This window comes from Lichenostomus cassidix, chromosome 5 (assembly GCF_008360975.1).
Source record: "Lichenostomus cassidix isolate B80296 chromosome 5, HeHo_3.0, whole genome shotgun sequence".
In the NCBI taxonomy this organism is placed as follows: Eukaryota; Metazoa; Chordata; class Aves; order Passeriformes; family Meliphagidae; genus Lichenostomus; species Lichenostomus cassidix.
The window spans coordinates 5,587,382-5,610,370 of NC_139486.1; the positions used below are offsets into that span (position 1 = coordinate 5,587,382).

Consider the following 22,989-nt stretch of genomic DNA (forward strand, 5'->3'; position numbering starts at 1 on the left):
TCCAGGGGCTGAGGAGATGTTTGAGGTGGTAGCTCCATATCTGACACTGAGGTGTTTTTCCTGCCTTTGTCTTGTGTGTTCTATGTCAGCCATTCTCAGAGACAGGAGTTTGACTTGCCAGCTGGTCTCCTTTGGTGTGAAAAAGCAGCTCATACCTCCCTTACAGCACCTTTGGTTTCTAGCCCTCTCTCACTCTCTGGTCTGTGGTTTCTGTTTTGCCTTTGCTTGGTTTTTTGTTGGTTTTTTTTTTTTTTTTTTTAATTTCTTATCATTAATCTACATTTTAGCATAACATGGTCTTCTGCCTTTTTTCTCATGAGTAAATTTAATTTTACTCTGTCATGTAAGCAAGACATCCCTTGTAAATGAAAGTCTTCATGCACATCTCCACTTGCTTTAGTATTTAAACCTCCTGTGATGGCAGTGGGGTCTTACTTTGGGAATCCTTTTATCATTCTTGGACAGAAAACTCTTTGCCATCACTCAGTTTTACAGATGCTGTAGTAGGTTCAAGCAGGACCAGTTGTAGTGATGCTGAGTGCTGTGGGTGTGAGTCAGAGAGAGAAGTGCACTGTCAGTGGATCATTTAGGATTGTGGCAGTTCTCTGGAGCTGGCTGGCTCCACAGTCAGGATAGGAAAGAGGATGACAGTTTAACTATGACAGTAAAAATCAGCATGGGATGTCTGTGCTCCAAAGTGCTTTTATCTGACAAAACAGTTGCATAGCAGTTCTGTCTGTGATAGCATTGGAGCTGGCTTGTCAGTGTCTGAGTTCCTAGAGGGATTCTCTCCACCTTGGCTGGTCAGTGTGCTCATCCCATGCTAAATGTGTTCAGTTCTGGGCTTTGCTCCTTCAGAATTACAAAGGTTGTCTAAATCAGGGATGACTAATGAAAGACCAGCTTATCCTGTTTGAATTTCTTCTTTGTCCTGCATTTATCTTCTTGGTAAACAAGGCCATATAGCTTGTTGGCCTTTTCCCTGGGACTGAAGAGCACAGAAAAAATAAAGTTCTAAGCAGTGAAATTTGGGATTGATTAACTGCATGTTTTCTTCTATCTCATATCCTTCAATTCTTTTAAATTTTACATGCTTTAAATGCTATCCTCCCCTCACACCTAAACTGGCCCACACACGGAGCTCTCCATACCTCACTTCCTTCTGGCATCAATTTTTTATAACATCAATGCAAAAGTTGCCTTCTTCCTTTCTCACTCATTTTTAAAAAGTTTGCCTGTGTCTTCTGTGAGATTTCAGCAGAACAGGAGCCTGGTGCTTGCTTCTGCTGTTGCTTGAGAGGTTTACGTCAGTGGATTCCCCACGGCTTCGATGGAGCTGTGCTGCCAGCTTTGCACTGGCTAATTGGAAGAGGAGCTGGACACATTTCCTTCCCCTTCTTGCATGCAACAAGAGTTGATAATGATGCCTGGGTTGTACATTATTTATTGGGCACAGCGAGTGCCCATGGTGCTCTGAGGAAGAGGAAGGAATTGGCTTCTGTCAATGAGTTTATTATCTAGGTCATTCGCAGACTGAGGTATTTCACATTAATATATTCAATGAAAATTTATTCTCTAAGGCAGTTTGCTCCTGAGCCTGGAAGAAAATATAACCATGTGAAGCAAGTATTCCATGCAGTTCAAATCCATGGTGGGATTTCTTGTCTAAGCTGCTCATTGGAACACTCTTAAATACAAAAGCTACCATGGTGTTGACTGTGTAGGGTGAGCCACCATCTCCTAATAGGGCTTGGTGGGAGTATTGCTGCTGATAATCAGTTTTCAGCACAGTTCCACACTTACCACTTCATTATCTGATTACTCAGTTACTGTAAAAAGTCCAGCTTTGGGTACTCCCCAAGGACTGTGCACAAGACTGGCTTGTGAGGGAGGGCAATTTACTGGAAATTGTTGGTAGTGACCCTGCAATCAGTTTCATTTTTTAGAAGTTTCTGTCCCTTTTTTGTGTAATGGACTCGTGATGTGGTAGCTAAGAAGAAATTCTGGTTTATTTGGTCTTCCTGAACGTAATGAGATGTAACTGTGGTCATTTGGTAGCTACTCAAAAAGCAACTAAGCTGTTCTCAGCTTAGAGCAGAGCAGAACTGGGTAAAAACCCAATTGGCAAAAAACCCAGCTGGGCTAGGATAAGCATCTTCCTCTCAAAAGTTTTCCCCTGTTACAGTAGCCCTATCAGTACTTAATGACAGTAACTAATTTTGACCACGTTCTCAAATAATTTGCCTTAGTAACAGCTAGCCTGTCTTGCCGATAAAGATGATGTTTTTCCCTGTTTCCTTGCTTCTAGAAAGGAACATATACCACTTTCCTCTTGCTGAATGGTTTATCAAAACCTAGATCATCAAAATTCGTTTTGCTTATATCTAAGAAAGGAGCAATGTCTGGAGCTGTGCTAGTGAGCCTGAACAGTGGGGCTTTATTCTTTCCCTTTGAGGGACAAAAAGAGTATGATGTAGGCAAAATAAATGGTAAAAGAGCAGATAAAAGTTTTTTTGGCACATTCCCAGGTTGAGGCTGAGATCTCCAGCTCTACCTGAAGGACAGTGGAACCCCAGCATGTTTACTGTTAAGGTGCTGTCTCTGCAGGCCAAGACTCACTGAATCCACATCCTTAGGGCTTGTCACTCCTCTTGGAGTGACAGAGTTGAAATGAAGAGCAGGCTCCTGGATTCTGAAGTCTCAAGGAATAAAGCACCAAAAATTCAGGCTATGCTGCACATCCTCACAGATTATTTTTCAGCCCCTTGTAGACCAGACAGGTTCATGTGCTGGTATGAACCTTCCCATCTGGGCTAATGTAATACTTGCAAGGTCATCCAGATTAGGGATGAGTTTTGTGTTTAAACATGATGGAGCACTTTTTCAGCAGGTTTGTGCCTTGTGGGCTCTGGCAGTTTGTCCAGGGCAGATCTGGGAGGGCACCCAGCAGGTTTTTGCCCTCCTCTGCCCCATGGGCAGTCGCTGTGCAGCAGGGGAGGTGGAGAGCTTCCTGCTGGTGTCTCTGCTGCTCGCCTACCCCGTTTCACAGCTGAGCTTGCTGAAGAAACCATCAGTCAAATGCCAGGCGAGTCAGTGTGGGGGGCTGTTAGCTGTGGTTTTGGAGCTGTGTGAAAGCAGCAGTCCATTGTGCTGCCTCTGCAGAGGAGTGGTGACGGCCGGAAGAAGAGGTGGGGCGGAATTTTGGGGTGGCTGGGGCTGTTAATCTGCTTTTGGTCAAAGCTTGACGCCAGGATGACTTTTCCCTGTACTTTGGGTCTACCAAAGAGCTTGGTTAGTGATTTATCAGTTTGCAGAATCACTGAGCAGTTTGGGTTGGAAGGTCATCCAACCTCCCTGCCAGACACCTCCCACCAGACCAGGTTGCTCCAAGCCCCATCCAGCTTGGCCTGGAACACTCCCAGGGATGGGACAGCCACAGCTTCTCTGGACAACTTGTGTCAGTGCCTCACACCCTCACAGGGAAGAATTTCTTCCTAACATATAATATCTCCCCTCCTTCAGCTTCAACCATAATGAACCCTGTGCTTTCCCAGCAGTTTCCCATGAGCACTGTTGGACACAAAGTCCTTCTCTGTGGTTACCTGTGCTCCTCTGAAGGGCTGTTGGGAGCTGTGGCTGCTCTGCCCTCTCTCTCTCAGGTGAGAGTTGCTGTAAGATGTTCTCACTGTGGCGCAGAGCTGAACTCCTGCATGCTGTGACACAGACAGGAGACGACATACATTCATTTCTGCTCTCCCTTGGCACTGTGTGTAGCAAGAAGAAACTCCTTTGGCTGGTTGTGTTCTTTCTGGTTACCACGATCTTGGTTAAAATTCTTTGAATTAAAAGCTTCAAAGTTCCAGAATTTGAGAAAAACCTTAGAATGGAGGATTGACACTATATCTAAAATCATCACTTGGTTCATCTGAAAATTGCAAGATTGTGATTTTGTCAAGAATAATATTGCAGGGTCTGAGTGGATTTCTTCAAGGAGGAGCAAAGATCATTCGAGTTGTCACATGTTTTGGCTTATGTGGATATGATCTCAGAAGGTTTCTGGTGTGCCCTTGCAAGTTTGTAATTTCTCATTGTCATGGAGAAAGCTGTGTCTGTGATTAATATAAGGTCACTGGTGTTATTTCTATATATAAATAAGCTTAGTGCAAAGAGACTTGCCTCAGCAATGCATATGCAGTACTCATTGTTTTTAAGCAATGCACTTCTTATTTTAGTAACATTTTTGAAGCTCCTGTTCCTGTTTTGAACACGAACATTAGGTGAGAAAAGAGTAACTGAGCTTGCTGGTTTTAAACAGCCCTTGGTGCCCCCGTGCCTGGCTTCTGAAAGATTGCTCTGAAAACATCTTTGTGACCTCAAAAAAGCTTGTCAACATTTTCTCAGTCTAAGTTTTGTGGTTTATTTCTAGGTTGACTAAACTGTCTCTTCATATTAATAGTCCTGGTCATAAGAAATTTCATTTTTAGATAAATTTGCAGATCTCTGGAAGTGTTCAAGACCAGGTTGGATGGGGCTTGAAGCAACATGTTCTAGGTAAAATATCCCTGTGTGTGGCAGGGGGATAGGAAAGAGATGATCTTTAAGGTCCCTTCCAACCCAAACCATTCTATGATTCTATGAAATTTGGGGTTGCTGTTTTTGGGCTTTTTTAAAAATTACTTCAGCTGCATGAAAATAGGCTTCATCACTGCCCAGTAATGTTTTTCACTGCCAACAATAAGAAAAGGAATGCTTTTTCTTTTGAATATATATATTTTAGCCAGTAAACGAGTAGTTGCAAAATTCTGTGCACCTATAGCATTTCTTCTTACTCCATCTCTGACAATATTAAGCAAGTGTTTCCACAGGAACAGTGCTCTTTACAATAGGCAGTGTTGTGGCTTGCTTCAAAGCCACAGCCAGAGCATGTAGGTGTTTGAAGAGTACCAGATCTTTCCATCTCTCGCTGAGAATTTTCCAGTGGGTCAGTACTTGATCAGACTTTCAGTATCTGAAACCAACCCCTGCTTCGTGTTGCTGTGTGTAGTAATACCCCAGAAGCCTTTCACATGCTGCTGGGCTGCAAGAGGAGAGTTTTAGAACCATGAAAAGCCACAATTCATGGTGCAGACAGGATCTAGTCAGCAGCTCCAGTGGAGGATCAATTGTTCAAGGTCAGGCTGAATGGGGCTAGGAGCCACCTGGGCTGGTGGCACCTTTCCGTGCCCATGGAAAGGGGTTGGAACTGGATGGTTTTTAAGTTCCAACCATTTTATGAACCACTTTATGGTTCCAACTAACTCTTTGCTTCTGTAGTGTTATCTCAGGCTCTTTCAATGTAATGTGTATTAGGTGTTGAGCAGCATTAGGTGTTTTATTATCATTCTTAGGGAACTGTGTTTGAAGTGTTCCCCTTCCATGAATGTTGGTTAGTCATTAGAGGGACTGGATCTCTTTCATTTGCTTCCTGCCAGGGTGGTTGCTCAGAATTCTGCTGCTACAGAGGACAGGAACTGCTTGGCTTCTTGGCTTTATATTATAGGGCTTGGTAAATCTTAAAAGAAGGCAAGTGAATTGATTTTGTTTGCAGAGAAGATAAATGCTGTCCAAGGGAATTCTGTCGTCAGCGGGTGAGAGTTAAGGTATAAGACTGAAATGGATGTGACTTTTCCTGGAGTGAATCAAGTCTTGCTTTGGGAATTAAGGGAATGTGTCTCCCCTCAGCCAGGGCTGTTTGTCAGCAGGAAGAGGAGCATGAGGTCCACATTAGCAGTGCCACCCAGGTGGGGATGTGCTTTTCTCCAGGAGGGAATTTATACTTTAAACACATTAGTGTGCTGGAGTTAAAAGCATGTGTGTTTGTATATAAAACACATGCAATGCTCTGGCACAGATAAAATGCCAGGCCTTCCATTCACAAAGAAACTAAACATTTATCAAGGAGGGAACATGACAACAGTTGTCCTAAATATGATTGGCTTTGTAAGCAAGCCTGTCCTGCTCTTGGCTGGCCCAGGATTGCCATGTGCCAGGGTTTGTGGCAATCCTCAGCAAAAGCTTTGCTTGAAGAGAAGAAGGTTTATCTGCAGCTTTGTGGGTGATGTTGAGTTTTGAATGGGAAATGTGGTGAGCACCAAGTTATGTTCTCTCAATTTTGTGAGCAAAACCACTCCAACCATGCTCTGACCTTTCCCTCCACATACCCTTTCTGGGTGCCTCCACCCTCTGGTTTTTGTTTTTTTTAAATCCAAGGTAAATCTTGGTCACATCAGTTCCTCATCTTGAAACCACACTTTGGAAAGGGTAAAAGAAATATTAAAAAGGGGAAATAACGTGACAACATGCTGCTGGTGGGTGCCAGCAGGCTGCACACAAAGCCCAGCAGAGGCTTCTGTCCCTCAGAGGGAGGCAGATGGCTGGGTCAGCTGAACAGCACAGCCCAGTGACACTGCACCTTGTCACCATCCTTGTCACTTCCCAGCTCAGCCTAATTGCTGGAGTCACAGCTGTGACTTGATGGTCACAAGCGGGAAGTGAGGTCATCTCTCTCATGAGGTAGATGAGGAAAACTGTAATCACAGACTTGATGGGACTAAAAATTGCTTGGTCTTGGACAGTCTGTCTCGTATTGTAATGCTTGGCCTCAGGATTTCAGGACTTCTTTTTTTTCCCTTGATCATTTTGGGTACAGATATCCAACCATGTTTTTTTCCCAGTGTAAAACCTGACCTCTTCACCCTTTTTTTCTAACTGCTCTTTCAGAGAAATATTCTTATTGTATTATTCCTTCATCCCCACCAAAAAAACCCTGAAAAAACCCAAAACAAAACAACAAAAACCAACCAAACAACAAACAAAAAAAAAGAAAACCCAAGCCAAAACAAAAACCCCCCAAAAACCAAAAAGAAAACCAACCAACCAAAAAAAAAACCCAAACAACCAAAAAAAACCCCAAAAAAACCCAAACAGAAAACCAAACCCATAAACAAAACCCACTCTACAAAATAGGATATGATCTAACTTGGCAAAGCAAATGTTGGCAATGGTGTGTCCTTTCTGGGTGTTGTCAGCTGCAACCTACATTCTTTTTGCTGCCTGAAGACTTGATTGTGGCTCCCAGCACTGGACCTCGTGGGATTGGAGCAGAGACTGAGCAGTAACATCTGGACACCAGGAGCAAGCATCATACCTTCAGGAATGCTGGGGGAGTGCATGCCTTGGCACTCCTCTTTTTTTTTTTTTTTTTTTTTTTTTTTTGTACCTTTGGAAACCTCTAATTGGCTATGCAGCCAGAAACTGCTGCTGCTTTTACATGATGTTCTGGGATGTGTGCACCAGGGATGTGGGACAATCCCATAAGTGGCTGGCAGGGAAAGGGAGAGGGAGTATGTGAGCTAAAGTACTTTTAAACCTTTCTTTTCATCCTTCCCTGTGTCCCAAGCAGGTTCTCTCCTGTGAGATGCCACTCATATTTGGTAGTTTGCTTTTCATCCTTCTGTCTCAGATCATTTAGCAGATCATCTTCCAACATGGAGAGGGGATGTGGTGGATTAATACTGGCTGCTTATAAATGTTAATCCTTAATAGTTTCAGTGTTAAGAAACTTCCAGGTGAGGAGGTGAGAGGAGGAAGAAGGAAGAAGTCAAGGTGATTAATCCCAGATGTGGGAAGAATTATCAGAGCAGAAAGGTGCTTAGGGTTCCCCATGGTGTTACAGCCCCTGCCAGGATCGAAAGTTACTGGATTTAATCTCACCTTTTTGTATCCTCACTAAGGGTGAGTAATGTGGTTAAGACTTTAAATGGGGATGTCTGTGTTGGGAGCTGTACTTCTGAAGGCTGGCATGCCCCTGAGACATGCCATTTGAAATCTTAGGTTTTGCCAGAAATATTTCTGGTAACTTGACCTTGCACATCGATTAATTCATTGTGATGCTGGCAGGAGTGCTGCTGTGTGCCCCTCAAGGCTTTAAAGTCACTGAAAAGACAGAGAGTTCTGGTGCTTTGGAGCAATTGACTCTTCTTGATGTCTGGACATCAGTGGAATTCAGGCACCTGTTGCTGTTGTGGGTTTTGCAGACTTTCCCTTGCACTTCTCCAAGCCTGCTGAGCAGTGGGCTAGGTCTGGTTTTTGAAGACCTCAAGCCCTGTTTGTACCTCTGCTGCTGCCATCCCCACCCCTTGTGTATAAAACCGATGGTGTGAGATTTCCTCAGCACCTGCGGGGGCTTTGCTGTCTCTGGCTGGAAAGGTGGAGCTGTGTGAGGTGTGTTTGATGTGTGTGGTGTGTTTGGAGAGTCTGATCTCGTGTGCAGCTCCTTCCATCCATCACACTGGCACCAGGAGAGATGGGGGAACACCACTGTAGGGATGTGACACCAGGATGGCAGCCTGGGGGAAAGCCAGCACTGTGGGCCTGCCTGAAACTTCTACCATCCCCTTTGTAGGGGTCCAGCTGTCCCCAGTGTAGTAAAGATCAATAAAGATCTTTTCAACACTTGGTGTCGGAGGGAAGGAGGAGGAAAGTGCCTGTAAATCAAGTCCTCTGCAGAGCTGTTGGTTTGCATCTGTGCCTCTGTGCTGTGGAACCCCACCTTCCTGCCATCCTGCTGCAGGCATTGAGATGCTGATCACATCTCCCCCCAGAATTCTTCTTTTTCAGTTTCACAGTGCTCATTATTAGTGATCAAGCATCATAAATAACTGAACTTTTTCATCAGACTGCCTTTTGCTGTACCACCAGGACTTAACTTTTTAACTGCTGTTAAAAATATGGTATTTGGCTCTTCAGTGTCTGACAGAAATGGTTGGGGTAGGAGAAAGTTGTGACCTTTCCCCTTTCTACCTGAGGTGTTGAGAAATTTGATGGATTGTATCTGGAGGACTAATGGATTTTAATGGTTCGTGATCTCATCTGCTGTGGCCTGGTTTTAGAAAGAAGAGAGAGCTATTGGACAAAAATGGAAAGGCAGCAGTACACCAAATGAATTATGTGTAGTAGGAAGATATTTTAAAAATAGTGACACACCTAATGGAGACTCAAATGAGAATAATTTCTCAGAAGTTTAGGATTATGCAATAAAACCTATGAATAATGAGAAAATATTTCCCAGCACTGAGCACTGGAGGGCAACACAAGTATGTGAGTGAGCAAGGTAGTGGGGAGACAGCTACAGAGGGGGTCTTGCAGAGTATTGCAGCTGGTTTAGGGGTCCCTGTTGCTTGGGTTGGGTCCATGAACAGGGTATTGGGGGCTCTGCCTGACATTGTACAACACCATGGATTCCCCCTAAGTTACACCTCAGTGTAAATTGTCCTGCTGGGTGTTGCAGTGATGGTCCCTGGGTGACCAGCAAGAGTGCCTTGGACACAGAGCCATGTGCAGACTGTGCTGCTGAATGTGAGGTCATAAATGATTCATAAAGTCTGCCTAAATTTGTTAGTAAGGTCAATTAAAACTGAAGGTGAGTGCTGTGCCTTGGAAGACTTCTCAAAGAATGACAGAACTGTTGTTGCTTCTCTGCCCAGTTTTTTGTTTCTTCTTCTGTGTTTCTGCCTCGTGCCTGTTCTGTTCCTCCCTGGGCAAACCCCAGGTGTGCCCTGGCTGGTGCTTGGGCTACCTGGGCTTGCTTTTTCATTGCCCTTTTCCTCCTTGGGGACACTGCCTCAGTGCTGAGCTCAGATGTGTCACTGCTTTGCTTTGAGGAAGCTCCACTCACCACCTCGTTGTGGTGGCCCTTGGAATGCTTCCAGATGGGAAGTGCCACCAACTTGCCTACTTGGCACCACTCAATGAATTTATTTCTTTATTACTGTAAACAGCAAAAGTGGCACAGTTTCCTGGGTTTTCTGCCAAGTTGTATTGAGTTCAGGTAGGAGACAGAGAATATGCTTGTTGATAATATCAAGATCTTGGAGATAGAGAAGGGCAACCCCTGCATTGTGTGCTCAGTGATGGAACTAAAATGTAAGCTGTCAGCATCATCCCTTTGCAACTCCAGCTCTACAGCTATTGAAAGGTTTTTGTTGTGCTGGTAATAACTGGTTATTGAGATTTATTGATGTGTTGTTACTATTCATTGCATGGAAATAGGAGATTATTGTTGTTTATTTGTTGTCAGAGCTCCTAAGCCCCCCCAAGAGCAGAGCCCCTGTCCCAATTTCAGCCTCTTTTACCTGCAGTGGCACACACAGGTGTTTGCAGGCAGATTTCCATGCACTGCATATGCAAAGCTGATAGCCTAATAGGAGCTACTGAATGTGAGCATGGGTGTATTTGCTGTAATCAAGTGCTCAGACAGCTGAAAATGAAGCCCTGCATTTGCCATCCTTTAATTTAGTGGTCCTGCATTGATGTCAGTATTTGCCTTTGGGAAATAAAAGTAATCTGTGATTTTCCTTCCCACCCCTTAAAAAAAAGCCAGCTGTAGGAGGAAGACAAGAGGAGTTGGAAGGAAAATACAGTGATGGACTGGACGTGGTGGTATTTGGTGTGGTGTTACAGAGATGTAGGGTGAATAATTAAGGTTTAATTGTGCTCAGCAGAGCTAAAGCTCTGCTTGTGTGTGCATGTGGTAGGGAAAGGCAGCAGCATCCATCCTGCCCACATGGTTCTGGTTTCACAGGGCCTGTGGGAGGGAACTGGGGGGCAGATGTGGTGCTCTGCCCCTTCTCTCTGCTCAGGGAGGCTCAGAGCAGCCTTTTCTCTCTGCCTGGCATCTCCCCTGGCCACCATGTGCCATCTCTGGGGTGGTTTCAGCAGCTCTGCTGTTGGCAGGGTCATCCCACACTTGGCATGTTCTGTGCCCTCAGAAAATGGACCCTCACTGGTAGGGTCTGGTGATCCTTCATGTTTTCTTCTCAGCCCATCTATCAGCCTCATCATTTCTAGCCCCACACTTGTGGGAGGATGTGGATGAAAGCTCTCCTCTGTTGCAGGCTCCAGGGTGTGTATGGGATTCTTAGGCTCTCCCATGTCTCCCCCATTTTGTTTTGTATTTCACTCAAATTTCTGAAGGAGTGGGTTCTTGCTCAGTGATGGTGCTGTTGGGATTAATGTCTGGTCTTTGAGAAATTGGGATTTATAAACAGGCAATTGGATCCCCTCCTCCTGCCACATAACTTGGGAAAAAAGGTAAAAAATTCCCTCTGGAGAGTTGCTGTTGTTTTTCTTTGACAATATAAGGAGAATAAAAACATAATAATCCCTGAACCTGTCGTGTCTGTGTTTCTCTTTTTTTAACTCTATAACCCTAAAATTATTTTCCAAATGTACTAAAGAGCAGTTGCCTGCAACCATTACTTGTAAATCATTCATTGCTTTAGAGGTGAGATTTCTCAAAAGCAATATAAATTGAAGTAACACCATTAGGAGCAGGCTCTGGCTCATGCTTTTGAAAGCTGAGCTTTTTTTATAAGATTTGAAACCTTCTTTTTTATCTATATTTTATTTGTAGCTCTTCAAGCTAGTTTTCTTGGCAGGAATTTTCACAGGATAAATAAATCTTGTTCCCACCTGAGCAAATCTCATGTTGAGGTGGGTAATCTCTTGGATGAAACCAGACTAAAATTGATTAAAGAGTTCAGGATTGGCTAAGAGTCATTAGTTATGCATGGTTGTTCGTGGCTGGTGCACAGCTTATAATTAGGCAGCTTGAACGAAAACAAAAGTAATATTTTAAACAGCTGTCCTGAAACAAAAAATTAGAATGACAATATTACAGTAATAGCTGGCATAACTGGTTATAGGAGTTTTAAGAGAGACTGACTTTCCTCTCATGTGTGAGTTTACCTCCAGAGTATTAAACTTGTGTTCAGGTGAGCTGTGAGAGCTTCAGCACTCAGGGGTTGTGGAGCTGCTGATTGCAGGTGGGATTGGCAGCCTTTTCCCAGTGCTGTCCAGGTTGCCCCTGGCACCTGCAGTGGGAATTACTGCCTGAAGCACTAGCCAGCCTTTGCAGGAATAAGAGGATACTTGGTACCCTGCTGTATGTTTGTTTCCTTTTTTTATTTTTTTTCGTAGGCACCCTAATTTGAATCTTAAAAAGTGCATGCTGTGCATTTGTAGGAAAAACACATTTAATCTGTTGGTCTGGAAATGCAAAATCCCCTTTGTGCTAGACAGCCCTGAGGATTTTCAAAGGTGTTTGACTTGACAGACAGGTGTCTGTCAGCCTCAAAAAGTACAAGAGGGACTGATTAATCCAGACACCATGTATTTGGCTGAGAAAATTGCCATTTGACCTGTCCAAGGAGGTGCTGCCTTATTCAAATACAGAAAGACCTGACATTCCATAAGCATGATCTGGTAAGAGCTTAAAGAAGAAAGATTACAAGAAATAACTAGAGGCATGTGAAAAACCAGCTTTAGCCTAACCCAGACTTTCAGCTCTTTCGACTGAGCAGAGCCTTGGGAATTGCCTCTACAAATGACTTGATTACATATGCAGTTCTGTTAATTAAAATTAAAAATTATGTAGGAAGTCAAAAGATATAGCTACTTGTTTAATTAAGCTAATGAAGTCCCTAGGTAGCTTTTATATTTGCTTTACTCACTGCAAGTGTCTGCCCTGCTCTGTTTTTGAAGCCATGTCAGCACTGACATACCTTAGAAAAAAGGCTGTGCTTCTAGGATGCTTATGGATTGTGCCTGTGGGGAGGGAAGGATGGAGCAGCAGTGGGAGAAAGGATGTTCTAGGCTCCAGGGTAAACACAGTCATCTTTTGTGTCTGATCCAAACACAATAAAAAGATTCCCACTGATTCTGATGTGCCTCAGATCAGACTTCCCGGACTGGATTATCTGTTGTGGGGATGGGAGGGGGAAAAAAATAAATCTTCTAAACTTGCGTTTGCCAGATTTAGTGCTCGTGCCAGGGGCAGTGTTGAAGATGTCTTTCTATGCTGGAGGCCCACCTTATCTACCTCATCTCCCCTTTGGAGAGGAGCAACTCACAGGCAGCCACCCTTTGGATCTGCCTCTTCCCATCCTTTCCCAGGGGCAGGCTGGGCTCTTGGAGCCAACTCACTCTACCTGCTCTTCGAGTTCAGTGGATGCTTCAGCTGGGTGTTGATATGTTGCCTGAGAGATTACCCTCCTTCTGAATTTGTTTTCCAAACCTCTTCCATTGATGAATCACCCACGACCAGTTTTTATTATATGTGTGAAGGCATGTGATTAAGGAGTTTTGGTCTCCCTGCATCTGTTCTGCTCCTGAATTGTCTTTTATTTTTTTTTTTTGGTAACACACTGGAGGGGAGTAAATCACTCCTGCCCTGTTGTTGGGAACCATGTCAGTACAGCCCTTTTCTGGGGAAGGTGTGTGAGGTGCTTGGCTGGGGCCTCTTCTTGTGGGAAACCAATCCCTGGCAGCTCCCTTTGAAGTCACGTGGAGCAGCAGGATTTTGGCAAGTTCAGGCATGGGGCACCATGTGAGTAGTTTGGGTTAAGAGGGGAGTTCCTAACTCCCTGCACACTGTCCTGGCCGAGGTTTGTGCCTCACAGTGGAAGTGTCACAAAGCCATGGCTGAACTCATCATCCCTTACCTGCTCGTTTCCAGCTCGCTTGCCAAAATCCTCCAGCGCTTCTTGTCCTGGGCATGGCTGGGAAGTTCAGCAGAAGTTAAAGCTTCTGCTTAGCTCTGGGCCAAAATCCTGTGCTGCTCTCGCAGGTACAGCTGAGCTCCAGCAGTTGATCTTTTCCATCCCTTGTGCTGTGGACAAACGTGCTGCCTTCATTTCCTTGAGGGTGACTAAAGATTTACTACACTGACAAGCACACTTTCCTCTCCCAGTGAGCTAAACTTGGCCAAGTTACCTCTGAACCAGCCAGAAAGTCTGTGTTTTTCCTCGTGGTTCTTCCCTGGGGCACCAAGCTCAGGATGAAAGTGCTGGAGAGAGGGGAGGGTGATGATTGTTTACAGTTCTACCTGCCAGTGGTGTGATGCTGCACACCACCAGTTTAGTTTGATTTATTCTGAAATCACCCCACAGCATTCACAATATCAGGCATGCATAGAATTTCAGACTTCTTGTTTGCTTCTCCCAATACAACAGGACTTTCCTTTGGCTTTGATACCAAACCTTCCAGGCATAAGCCTGTGATTCCCTAAAATAAGTTATCCCATGCCAGATAGATCTTGGCATTAGGAAACTTTTCTCTGTACGTATTGCTCTTTGATGATTGTGTCAAATACACAGCGATGGTTACATTCCTGTATCACTTATCTCTTATCTTTTGGTGTAGGAGTTTCCCCTGAGCATCATCTGTGCTGCCTTCAGGCTGTTGAGTTTCTCTGAACCTCTCCTGCTTTCTTTAAGAACGAACATCAGCTACATTGTTGACCCAAACTGATTTCATGATCTACTTTGGACTTTAATAACTCTGTCAAGATTAATACTGCAACACCATGTTTCTCTGTAAAAATGCAGGTTTTTTGTCTTCAAGCAGCCATGGTCAATGCTGTGAAATAAAAATAGAAAAGGATCAAAACTTGGCATCTGCGTGGTGCTTGTGTTACACCCACACTGCTGTTGGGAGGCTGAATCCCGAGGGTGTTTGCTGATGCTGGGAGGTACTGGCATCACTGGAGCTGTGCCAGCGTGCAGTCAGGGCCTGGGCTGCCAGCCCAGGTAGGGTTATCCCTTCCATGGCTGCAGGGCCAGTCCTTTGGCAGCTGCTTCCCTTTGAAGTGCTCAGATCTTATTAGGTAACAGAACACGGTGAGAAGGACTCTCCATCTGTGAAAGCAGGAGCTGGTGATGGAAGTGCTTTGGTGACTGAAAAGATTGAAGGAGGGCTTACATCAGGAGTTCCTCCTTTTGGGGAAGCAGTAGGGTACCAGCCTCCTGATCTGTGACTCTCTGGTTATGATGGTTATGATCATATTTCTGCTTGCCACTCTGGCTGCAGTTGCTGGGTGGGTAGAGCTGTCCTGCAGCGTGTGCTGATGCTGTGGCTGCACTGCAAGGCTGAGGGCAGTGCTGAAGGTGTGAAGGCAGTGCTGAAGGTGTGAAGCAGGGCCAGGAGGGGCTGTTCTGCAGGGCCTGACCGAGCTGTTCACACCCAGCTCAGCACTGGGTCCAGCAGGTGTGAGCAGTTCCCAGGCTGCTGCTGCTGTGGCCACTGTGGTGGTGTGGCTGTGGCTCAGGGTGTCCATCTGATGGTGAGAAGCACATCCTGTCAGGCTGCTGCTCTCGGGGAGCTGCTGGTGTTTCTCAGTTCAGCTCACTGAAGGGCAGGTCTGTGGTCAGGCATTTTCCTTTCAGTTTTTCGGGTCAGCCGTTATTTTCTGTTTCAGGCACATTCCACATATATGAGAGTTATCTCAGGTGTTGTGTTGGCTGCTACTTAACTGGTCAAATTCATCCTTAAAGGAGATCACAGCAGGTCCAAAAGCCAGACTTTTCACTGTGGTCTGTTATTAATTTCATCATATCCTTTCTTTTGTTGTTGCTGTTGCTATCAATTTAAGACCAGAGAAACTCTTAAGACTGTCTGGTTTAAACTCTTGTCTAAGTTAGGAATTCCCCATTGGTCCTGCATTCATCACTGCTGGTGTGCCAAAATTCCATCAGCTTGTGGCATGCTGGGGCTTCAGCCTCATTTTGGAGCCTTTCAGCTGTAATTTTTAATTAGATCCTCCTTAGATATTCTGTGAGCAGATCTTGAGTGTAGCTCAAGTCCTCTGGGCTGAGTGCTCCTGGGCTGTGGTACAGCATGAGCACAGCTGCTCTGTAGGTGTATGGGATTTGACTGATCTTTAATCTTGGAGTCTGGAGAGGAGAGAGAGTGTTTTAATAACTGTCATAAATCTCCTGCTATTGCTTTCTGAATGATTTTGTTTCTGTTTGGTAAGCCTGCTAGGGGCAGAGGAGTCCTGTTTGCAGGGATGGAGAGCAAGCTGTGTCAGGACTTTGGGTCAGTTTTTATCTGTGCCCCTTGTCAAAGGTGGGTGATGCTTTTGTTGCATCTCCTGGCCTCAGCTCTGCTGCTTGAGTCCTGACAAGCCTTTGCTTTTTAAACTGAACGAGGAGTGCAGGATTTATTCCACATCCCACCAGAGATATTGTGTGTCAGAAGAAGGGAGGAAGGATCCCCTTTGTCAGTGTGGAAGCAGGAGTCTGACATATCCTGTATGGAGACTGGCAGGAAAATTATAAGCACTGAAGAACGAATTTGGAAACCTCAGTAAGTAAGGATTTTTCCATAGAACCTGAGTGCTTGGTATCCCATAAATCAATTTGCAAGATTATATTATATTATAATAATAATATTATATTATATTCTAGATTATAGATATTATCCTTATAGATTATAGATATTATATATTTTGGAAAGAACTGTTTCTTTACAAAGCTGCACATCTCTCCAGGGTACTGAAATTTAGGCAAAAATGATGCATGATATTGCTGGAGTTGAAATCTCTTTGGGGAATGTCTTCAATATTAATGGAGACAGAGGGCTGTTCAAACACAGCTTCCTAAAACCAGTATAATATGCAGTGCAAACAAGCACAAAAATTAATATTGAGTCAAAGCTAAATATTGGCTTTAAATTTTCCCTGTGAGAGTGATTTTTTTTTTTTTAGTGTAGAATATAATGTCCATAAAATGAGCATTTTGGTAGGATTTTCCCAAGCAGCTGTAGCTGTTTCATGTCCCACTGATAAAGGTGTGTGGCACCTCAGAACTGTAGCTGGAGTCATGTGAATGAGATGTTTCCTCTTTTTTTTTTTTCTCCTGAAAATATTTATTCTGCTCATTCTAGCAAATTCCCAGCAGTTTAAATAACAATTTCTCTACTTCTGCAACAAATTGTGGACTAGGGAAATGCATGGCTGTCTGTGCTTCCCCTTCACTTGCCCCAGCAGGAGGTGAGCCTGAGCTCATCATCCTGTGGTTGTACAGGAGGAGCAGAGAGGGTTTGGATTATTGTGTTTATTCATTCCTCCAGAGACCTCTATTTTCAGAATTCCTGTTCTGCACAGGTTATCAATACCCATGAGGTGTAAAGCTCCTCTTTGCTAATTTTAACCTTGTGGGAAATGCCTTGCTGTTTCTTTGTTTTTGTTTTTTTAAACGAGATTTTTGTGTGACAGCCTGACTCAAACTTCAGGAATCCTTAGCTGTGATTTTAGCTGGTGAATAAAAAAAAAAACATACCAAAAGCAAGAGCTTTATTAAAATTGTATCTCAAAATGAAAAATCTACTCACCAAAAAATAAATGCTTTCTTTCAAGGACAGGCTGACTGACACTGGGATTGAATCTCTGATCCTGAAAATTATGTTCTGTACCTCTATCTCTATCTAATTTAGATTAAACGACAAGAAGTCCTTAGGTAACAGCACTAACAGTTTTCTATTTCCTATGGTTTAAGGCCAAAAGGTGATTTATGTAAGAAATCAGCGTTTGCCTCAGTACTGATGGTATTTTGAGAGACTGAAACAATTTCACTCAGATAAAATATAATAGGGAGGAAATATCCATATAATTCTCGAAACAGATATGCATTGATCTTTTCAGAGAATCTAGCGTTAGTCCTGCTTCATTTATCTCACAAATTGGAACACTATTAACTGTATTTTATTTTTTTTAAACCTCTATTTCCTCTTGCAAGGTTGAGATTGATCAGCACTTCTAGGAAAAAGAAGGAATCGAGTTCCTTATTTTTATGGAGCCCTGAATGCTGAACAATTTGTGCACTGGATGCTTGATTTTTTTTTTCAATTAAATGTGTGCATGAGAATGTAAACAGGTTCAAATATCATCAGATGTTGGCAGGATTAGTCATGCAAAATCCCGAGAAGAACTTCTGCCTCAAAAAAACCAATCTTCTAACATGTCCTTTCTTTTTTTCAGGTGGATTTGGAGCCAGAAGGCAAAGTGTTTGTTGTCATAACTCTCACAGGAAGCTTCACGGAAGGTAAGGGAGTTGCTTTGGTTTGTTTCCACTCGGAGCTGCACTCTGGTCTGTGTTCTGCCATCAGTTCCAGAGCAGGGCAGAAGTTTGGATTCCTCAGGGGCCACATGCTGTGGTGTGCCTGAGGTTTCTGGAGTGATGGGGGAGATCTGGAAGGGGCTGCTGGTGGCAGCTGGAGCTCTGTGTGCTCTCTGTTCTGATCTCAGACCTGGGGAGCTGCTTCATGCTCAGTCTGCTTCATTTCCCTGAAGCTGTCCTTGAGACAGATTGTTTTTGTCACTCCTGCTTTTCACCTGGGTGCCTCTTGAAGGGCAAGCTAAGGAGAAAGTAGAGCATGTTTCAAACAGAGCATGTTTAAAACATCTGGATGGTTTTTATTCCATAATGGTTCCCATCCACTTCACGAGCATTTTTTGTTTCCTGGGTTCACTTCGCACAGGAAACTTGTAAGTTTTTAGTGTGACAGCTGCCCTGAAAAAGTATCTGGGCAGCTTTTTTTTTGGTAACTATTTTACAGCGTGATGGTTTTGATTTCCCTGTTGTTTATTGTGATACCACTTATGAGTTTGGATGTGAGCTGTGCTGTACCAACCTGGAAAATATTTGTATTTGTAACCAGAGAACAGGGAGAGTGCAAAGGTGTGCTCGGGAGGCCTGCAGGAATTTCTTGCAGGGGTGAAAAGGACATTAGAAATTGGCTTTAATTGCCTATGATGGAGCCAGGGATGCAAAGAGAGAAGAAACTGGAAGGCTTTTACTGATTTACATCCCATTTTGTATCCACATGCAAGATACAAAGATATAGATTACAGATATTATTATTATAGATTATAGATATTATATATTTTGGAAAGAGCCAAATGCTTGGCCATGTAAAGCAGGGTGAGCAGGGATGGTGGGCATGAGTATAAATGCTGAGTGTGTTTCCATCCTGTGCTGGTGGCTGAGCATGTTGTTAACAAGGTCTCAGAGATGAGAAATGAAGAACTCAGTTGTTTGTACAGCTACTGCTTTCCGAGGGAAATGGGAAATGCTGGAAATAATTCACTTCTCTCTGCGCTGTTGTTCCTGAGGATGTGTAGACTTACAGAACGGGAAGATCAAAGATGGCTCTTGGGTTTTGTCTTGTCTGATTGTTGCTGTGCATGGTCACATTTAGAGTTTCCAAGAAAAGACTTAATGCAGGGAAAGCCTGGCTGCAGGTACTGACTTTTCCCAGTCATTGGGTGAAGGAGGCATTCATGGGGAAGGGGTTTCCTCTTGATACACAGTGAGAGACACATCACATCATGTTTAATTCTAATTTTGTTTCTTTTGCTGGTAAATGTGGAGGCTCAGAATTGTATTTGAAATTTTAAGGGTTTTTTGGAAAGAAGTCTGAGAATAATTCACAATTTCAAAGCTCAGAAAGCAGCTCCCCACTTGTTCCCCTGATCTGGAGGGCAGCCACAGCCACAGCCACATCCTCCCTGCTCCCTATGACTTTTTATGCCAAGCTGGTTGGTTTGTTTATGGAAATAGCCAAATTCACGAGTTCTCAGGCACTATTGTCTACCTCCAGTAAAGTCCAAAAAGTGGGTAAAGTGAGGGAGGAAATAGGGGGATAAGAAGAAAAAAAAAACCCAAAAATCAACCAAACAAAACAGAAAACAAAAAAAAAACCCCACCCAAACCAAAACAAAACCGAAAAGCACAACCAAACAATAAAGACTGGGTTTTTTAGGCCCACCTGAGACTGTCCTTTAGACAGTTTACCCAAAATAGGCAATCCTGGTGGTGCTGGCTGCTTGGACTTTGCCTTTAGGAGTGGTGGTTTTTTTGTTTAATAAAAATTCTGACTAAAATCTGAATTTGGTTCTGCTCACCTGCAGCAGGGCTGGGAGAGCAGGGTGTCAGTCCTGTGGCATTAGTGCATTTGTGTGCTGTCAGGGTGTGAGGGCAGGAGAGAAGCCATACAGCTGGAAGGAGGTTAGTTCTTTGCAGGTTCCATATGGCTCTTCTGTCCATCAGTGCTACCCTGCTGTGGTGAGGCAGGGAGACCTGCCTGTTTGATGAATTAAAAATACATGTAGTTTTTCAGAAAAAGGAAGGAACAGAGCAATAGGAAGTGAGGGAGGTCTAGAGAAATTGTACCTGCCTCTCTTTATTTTCTCTGCTTGGATATACTTGCTGTGCTAAGCTGTATCTGATTATATTAACTCCCCTCGTTCAGCTGACATTTCCTGTGTAAAGCAACCAGGGCAAAATTAAAATGAAAATCTCCTTACCTTGGGAGGAGATTACCTCTCACAGACAGAATACTCTGGGTTGGAAGGGACCCCCAAGGATCAACCAAGTCCAGCTCCTGAAGCCTCCAAGGGTGGCACATCCCTGGGTCCTGGTGGCTCTGGTGCCCAGCTGGGGTGGAGGGAAGCACACTCCTCCCCAGCCATCTCCCTCCCTGACCCAAGAGCTGTTTCAGTCCAGGCTGTTTTGTACAGAAGGTGAGGACTCACTTTTGCCTGCCAGACTTCAGGCATTGCTTAGAGATTGATTTCCTCCCCTTCTCAAATGAATTTATTTGGCTTTTTCCCTGGGTTTTCTTTATTTCACCCTGCCTGATAATAGGATTTCTTTTCCAAGTAATCAAAATAAGATTCCTTTTAAAAACTTCCTTATTCTTTTTACTCTGGATATAAATACACATTTTTTCCCCCAAGGGTGTCTTTAGCATTTTTTACCTCTCTCTGTCTGTGTTTGTGTCTCCTTGCCTCTGCTCTCTTAAAAATAATGAATATGCCTTTTCTGAGGTGTGTTTTGGCCATCCATGGATGTGAGGCACGTTGTCAGCTGAGGAGCTGGGCACAGGAGCAGTGTGTGGGACACACCAAGCTCTGCCCAGCCCTGTGGGTTCACAGAGCCCAGAGAGTCCTGCTTGCCTCCCTCCCTGTGATCTGAGATAATCCACAGGATCTCTGAGATAATCCACAAGATCTCCACTCTTGCAGGCCTTCTTTAAGGGAAAACATCTGCTTTGTTGCTCTCTAAAACATGTAGAGCTCCTGGGGTGCCCCAGAGGGTGTTGCTCAGCTGGTGACATGAATTCACACCTGCTCTCCACTGCTTGCCGCTTTTTCCTACTAAATACTGCTTTCAGCTGTGAAAGAGCAAACCATGAATTAGCTCTTTTTGGGCAGGATATGATTGATTTGAAATAAAAAGGCTTGCAGTGAGCATGGGTGAACCTCTGCTGTGGTTGGTGCCTCTGGAGCTCTGTGAGGAATTAGAAGAGACACCCAGAGCTGGTGATGGTGGCAGCAAGGTCAGGATGGACACTGAGATGCCCCAGGTGTTGGATGGATTGAACAACTCCTTGCAATGCTGGAGTCCCAGAGCCAGCCCAGTGCCCTCACAGCTTTGCCTGCAAGGTGTGCTGGGTGCTCTCAGTTTGCCACCTCTCTTTCTGTTTGCTCTGTTTAATTTTGAGCAAAGCTAATTAAATTAATACAAATCAAGTATTTGACTGAATTAATGAATGGAGCAAGCCCTGTAGAAAATAGAGTGCTTCTATTTTAGTGCTTTGAACTCTTGCAGTTTGCCTTTTTTTATTTTTTTTTTCACATTGTCACTCAAAGTGATAATTCTGGCTTGAAGTTCAATTTTAATTTTATCGTTGTGGGGTAAGTAATAGTTGTTTCTTTTCTTTCAGTGTCAGTAAAGACAATGATAAATTTGAGTTCTGGGCAAGAAATAGAGCAAGGAGACTATTTAAAAGCCAAGTGAGTTGGTAGAGCAGATATAGCACCCAGTATTAAATATTTCATCTAGATAGGGTTTACAGCAGCAAGGAATCATAGAATCATGGGCTTGGGTTGGAAGGAACCCTAAGGATCATCCAGGTCCACCAAGGAGGAAGGCTGAACCTGCTTACCTGCATGTAACCTAAGTAGGTTCAGGAAGCCCAAACTTGCCTCTAGACCAGGAAATGCTGCTTTGTTTTGCAGCTGCCACATTAAAGGGGTTTGTTCTCAAACACGAAGACTCTAGGTCTTTTGCTGTCATTTTTCTTGGAATACATTTTTTCTAACCCAAAGTGGTTTGTATCTTAAGAAGTAACGTTTTATCTTAAGGAGTACCAGTAAAGATCTGCAGCCTTAAAGTCTCAAGAGGCACATAGGTGTTGTGCTAACAAGATCCCTTCTCTGCACTGTAATGTATCTCCTCAGCCCCATAAAATTTCTATTGACAGATCTGTTATCAGGCTCCTGCACAAGATGGAGAAAAAAGATTTTTATCAGTCCTCTGTAAACTGCAGTAATGACTGCTTTCAGCCCATCTTGTATAGGAAAGGGAATAAATATTGGAAACTAGGAACCAGGAATAAAAAATTGCCCCGTTCTCATTCTCTGGCTAGTTGGGCCACTCTTCTGTTTTGGTTTGCTGGCTCAGTAGAGTTTTAAAGCATGTAGTAGACACCACCTAGATAACCTCCTGGTCCAAACAGGCCAAATCAGTGCAGAATAAAATAAAGTAAGTTGTGCTGTCTTTGGTTCACAGTCTGAGGACATGGAAGTCTTTAATGTCTAGCCCAAAGGCTTATTTCAAAGCACTTTTTTCAGTGCTTTACACTTGTCACACCTGTGTGCCACAGGCAAGGGATTTCCAGATGCACTCCACGTTGGTTCAGCTCTGCATTTTCAGATGGAGATAAGTCAGAACAATGTCGAGTCCCATGGAGGAGAAAACACTCTCTAAGTGTAACCTGGAGAAAATTTGAGCCCTTGCAGGGACCAGGAATGTAATCCATAGATGCTGTGCATCTCTGTGTGGCATGCAGGTGAACTTAATGGATCCCCAGCCTTGTCAGGTTAAAAAATAAAATGTCAGATGAAAAAAATAAAAGGTTTCCAGAGTTCTTGAAGTCCTGAGCAGGTATTGCTCTCCTGGAGGTCACACTCTGCACCCCAACAGAGGTTTGTCAGCCAAGCCAGTGGGAGCAAGAGTAGCTCTGTCCTTGTCCTGAAGCCTCTGTGAGTTTCTCTTCTTCTTTTTCAAAGTGAAACTTTCAAAATGTACATCTTGCATTTCACAT

General features: G+C 43.9%; 1 protein-coding gene across 1 annotated transcript in view; it reads left to right on the plus strand.

Moving 5' to 3' along the window:
- Positions 1-22,989, plus strand: part of PRKCH (protein kinase C eta) — a 111,387-nt gene that overhangs the window by 8,922 nt on the left and 79,476 nt on the right. The window contains exon 2 of the mRNA XM_085061120.1: positions 17,858-17,921. Coding sequence (XP_084917246.1) covers positions 17,858-17,921 — 64 coding nt within the window. The remainder of the gene's footprint in view (positions 1-17,857; positions 17,922-22,989) is intronic.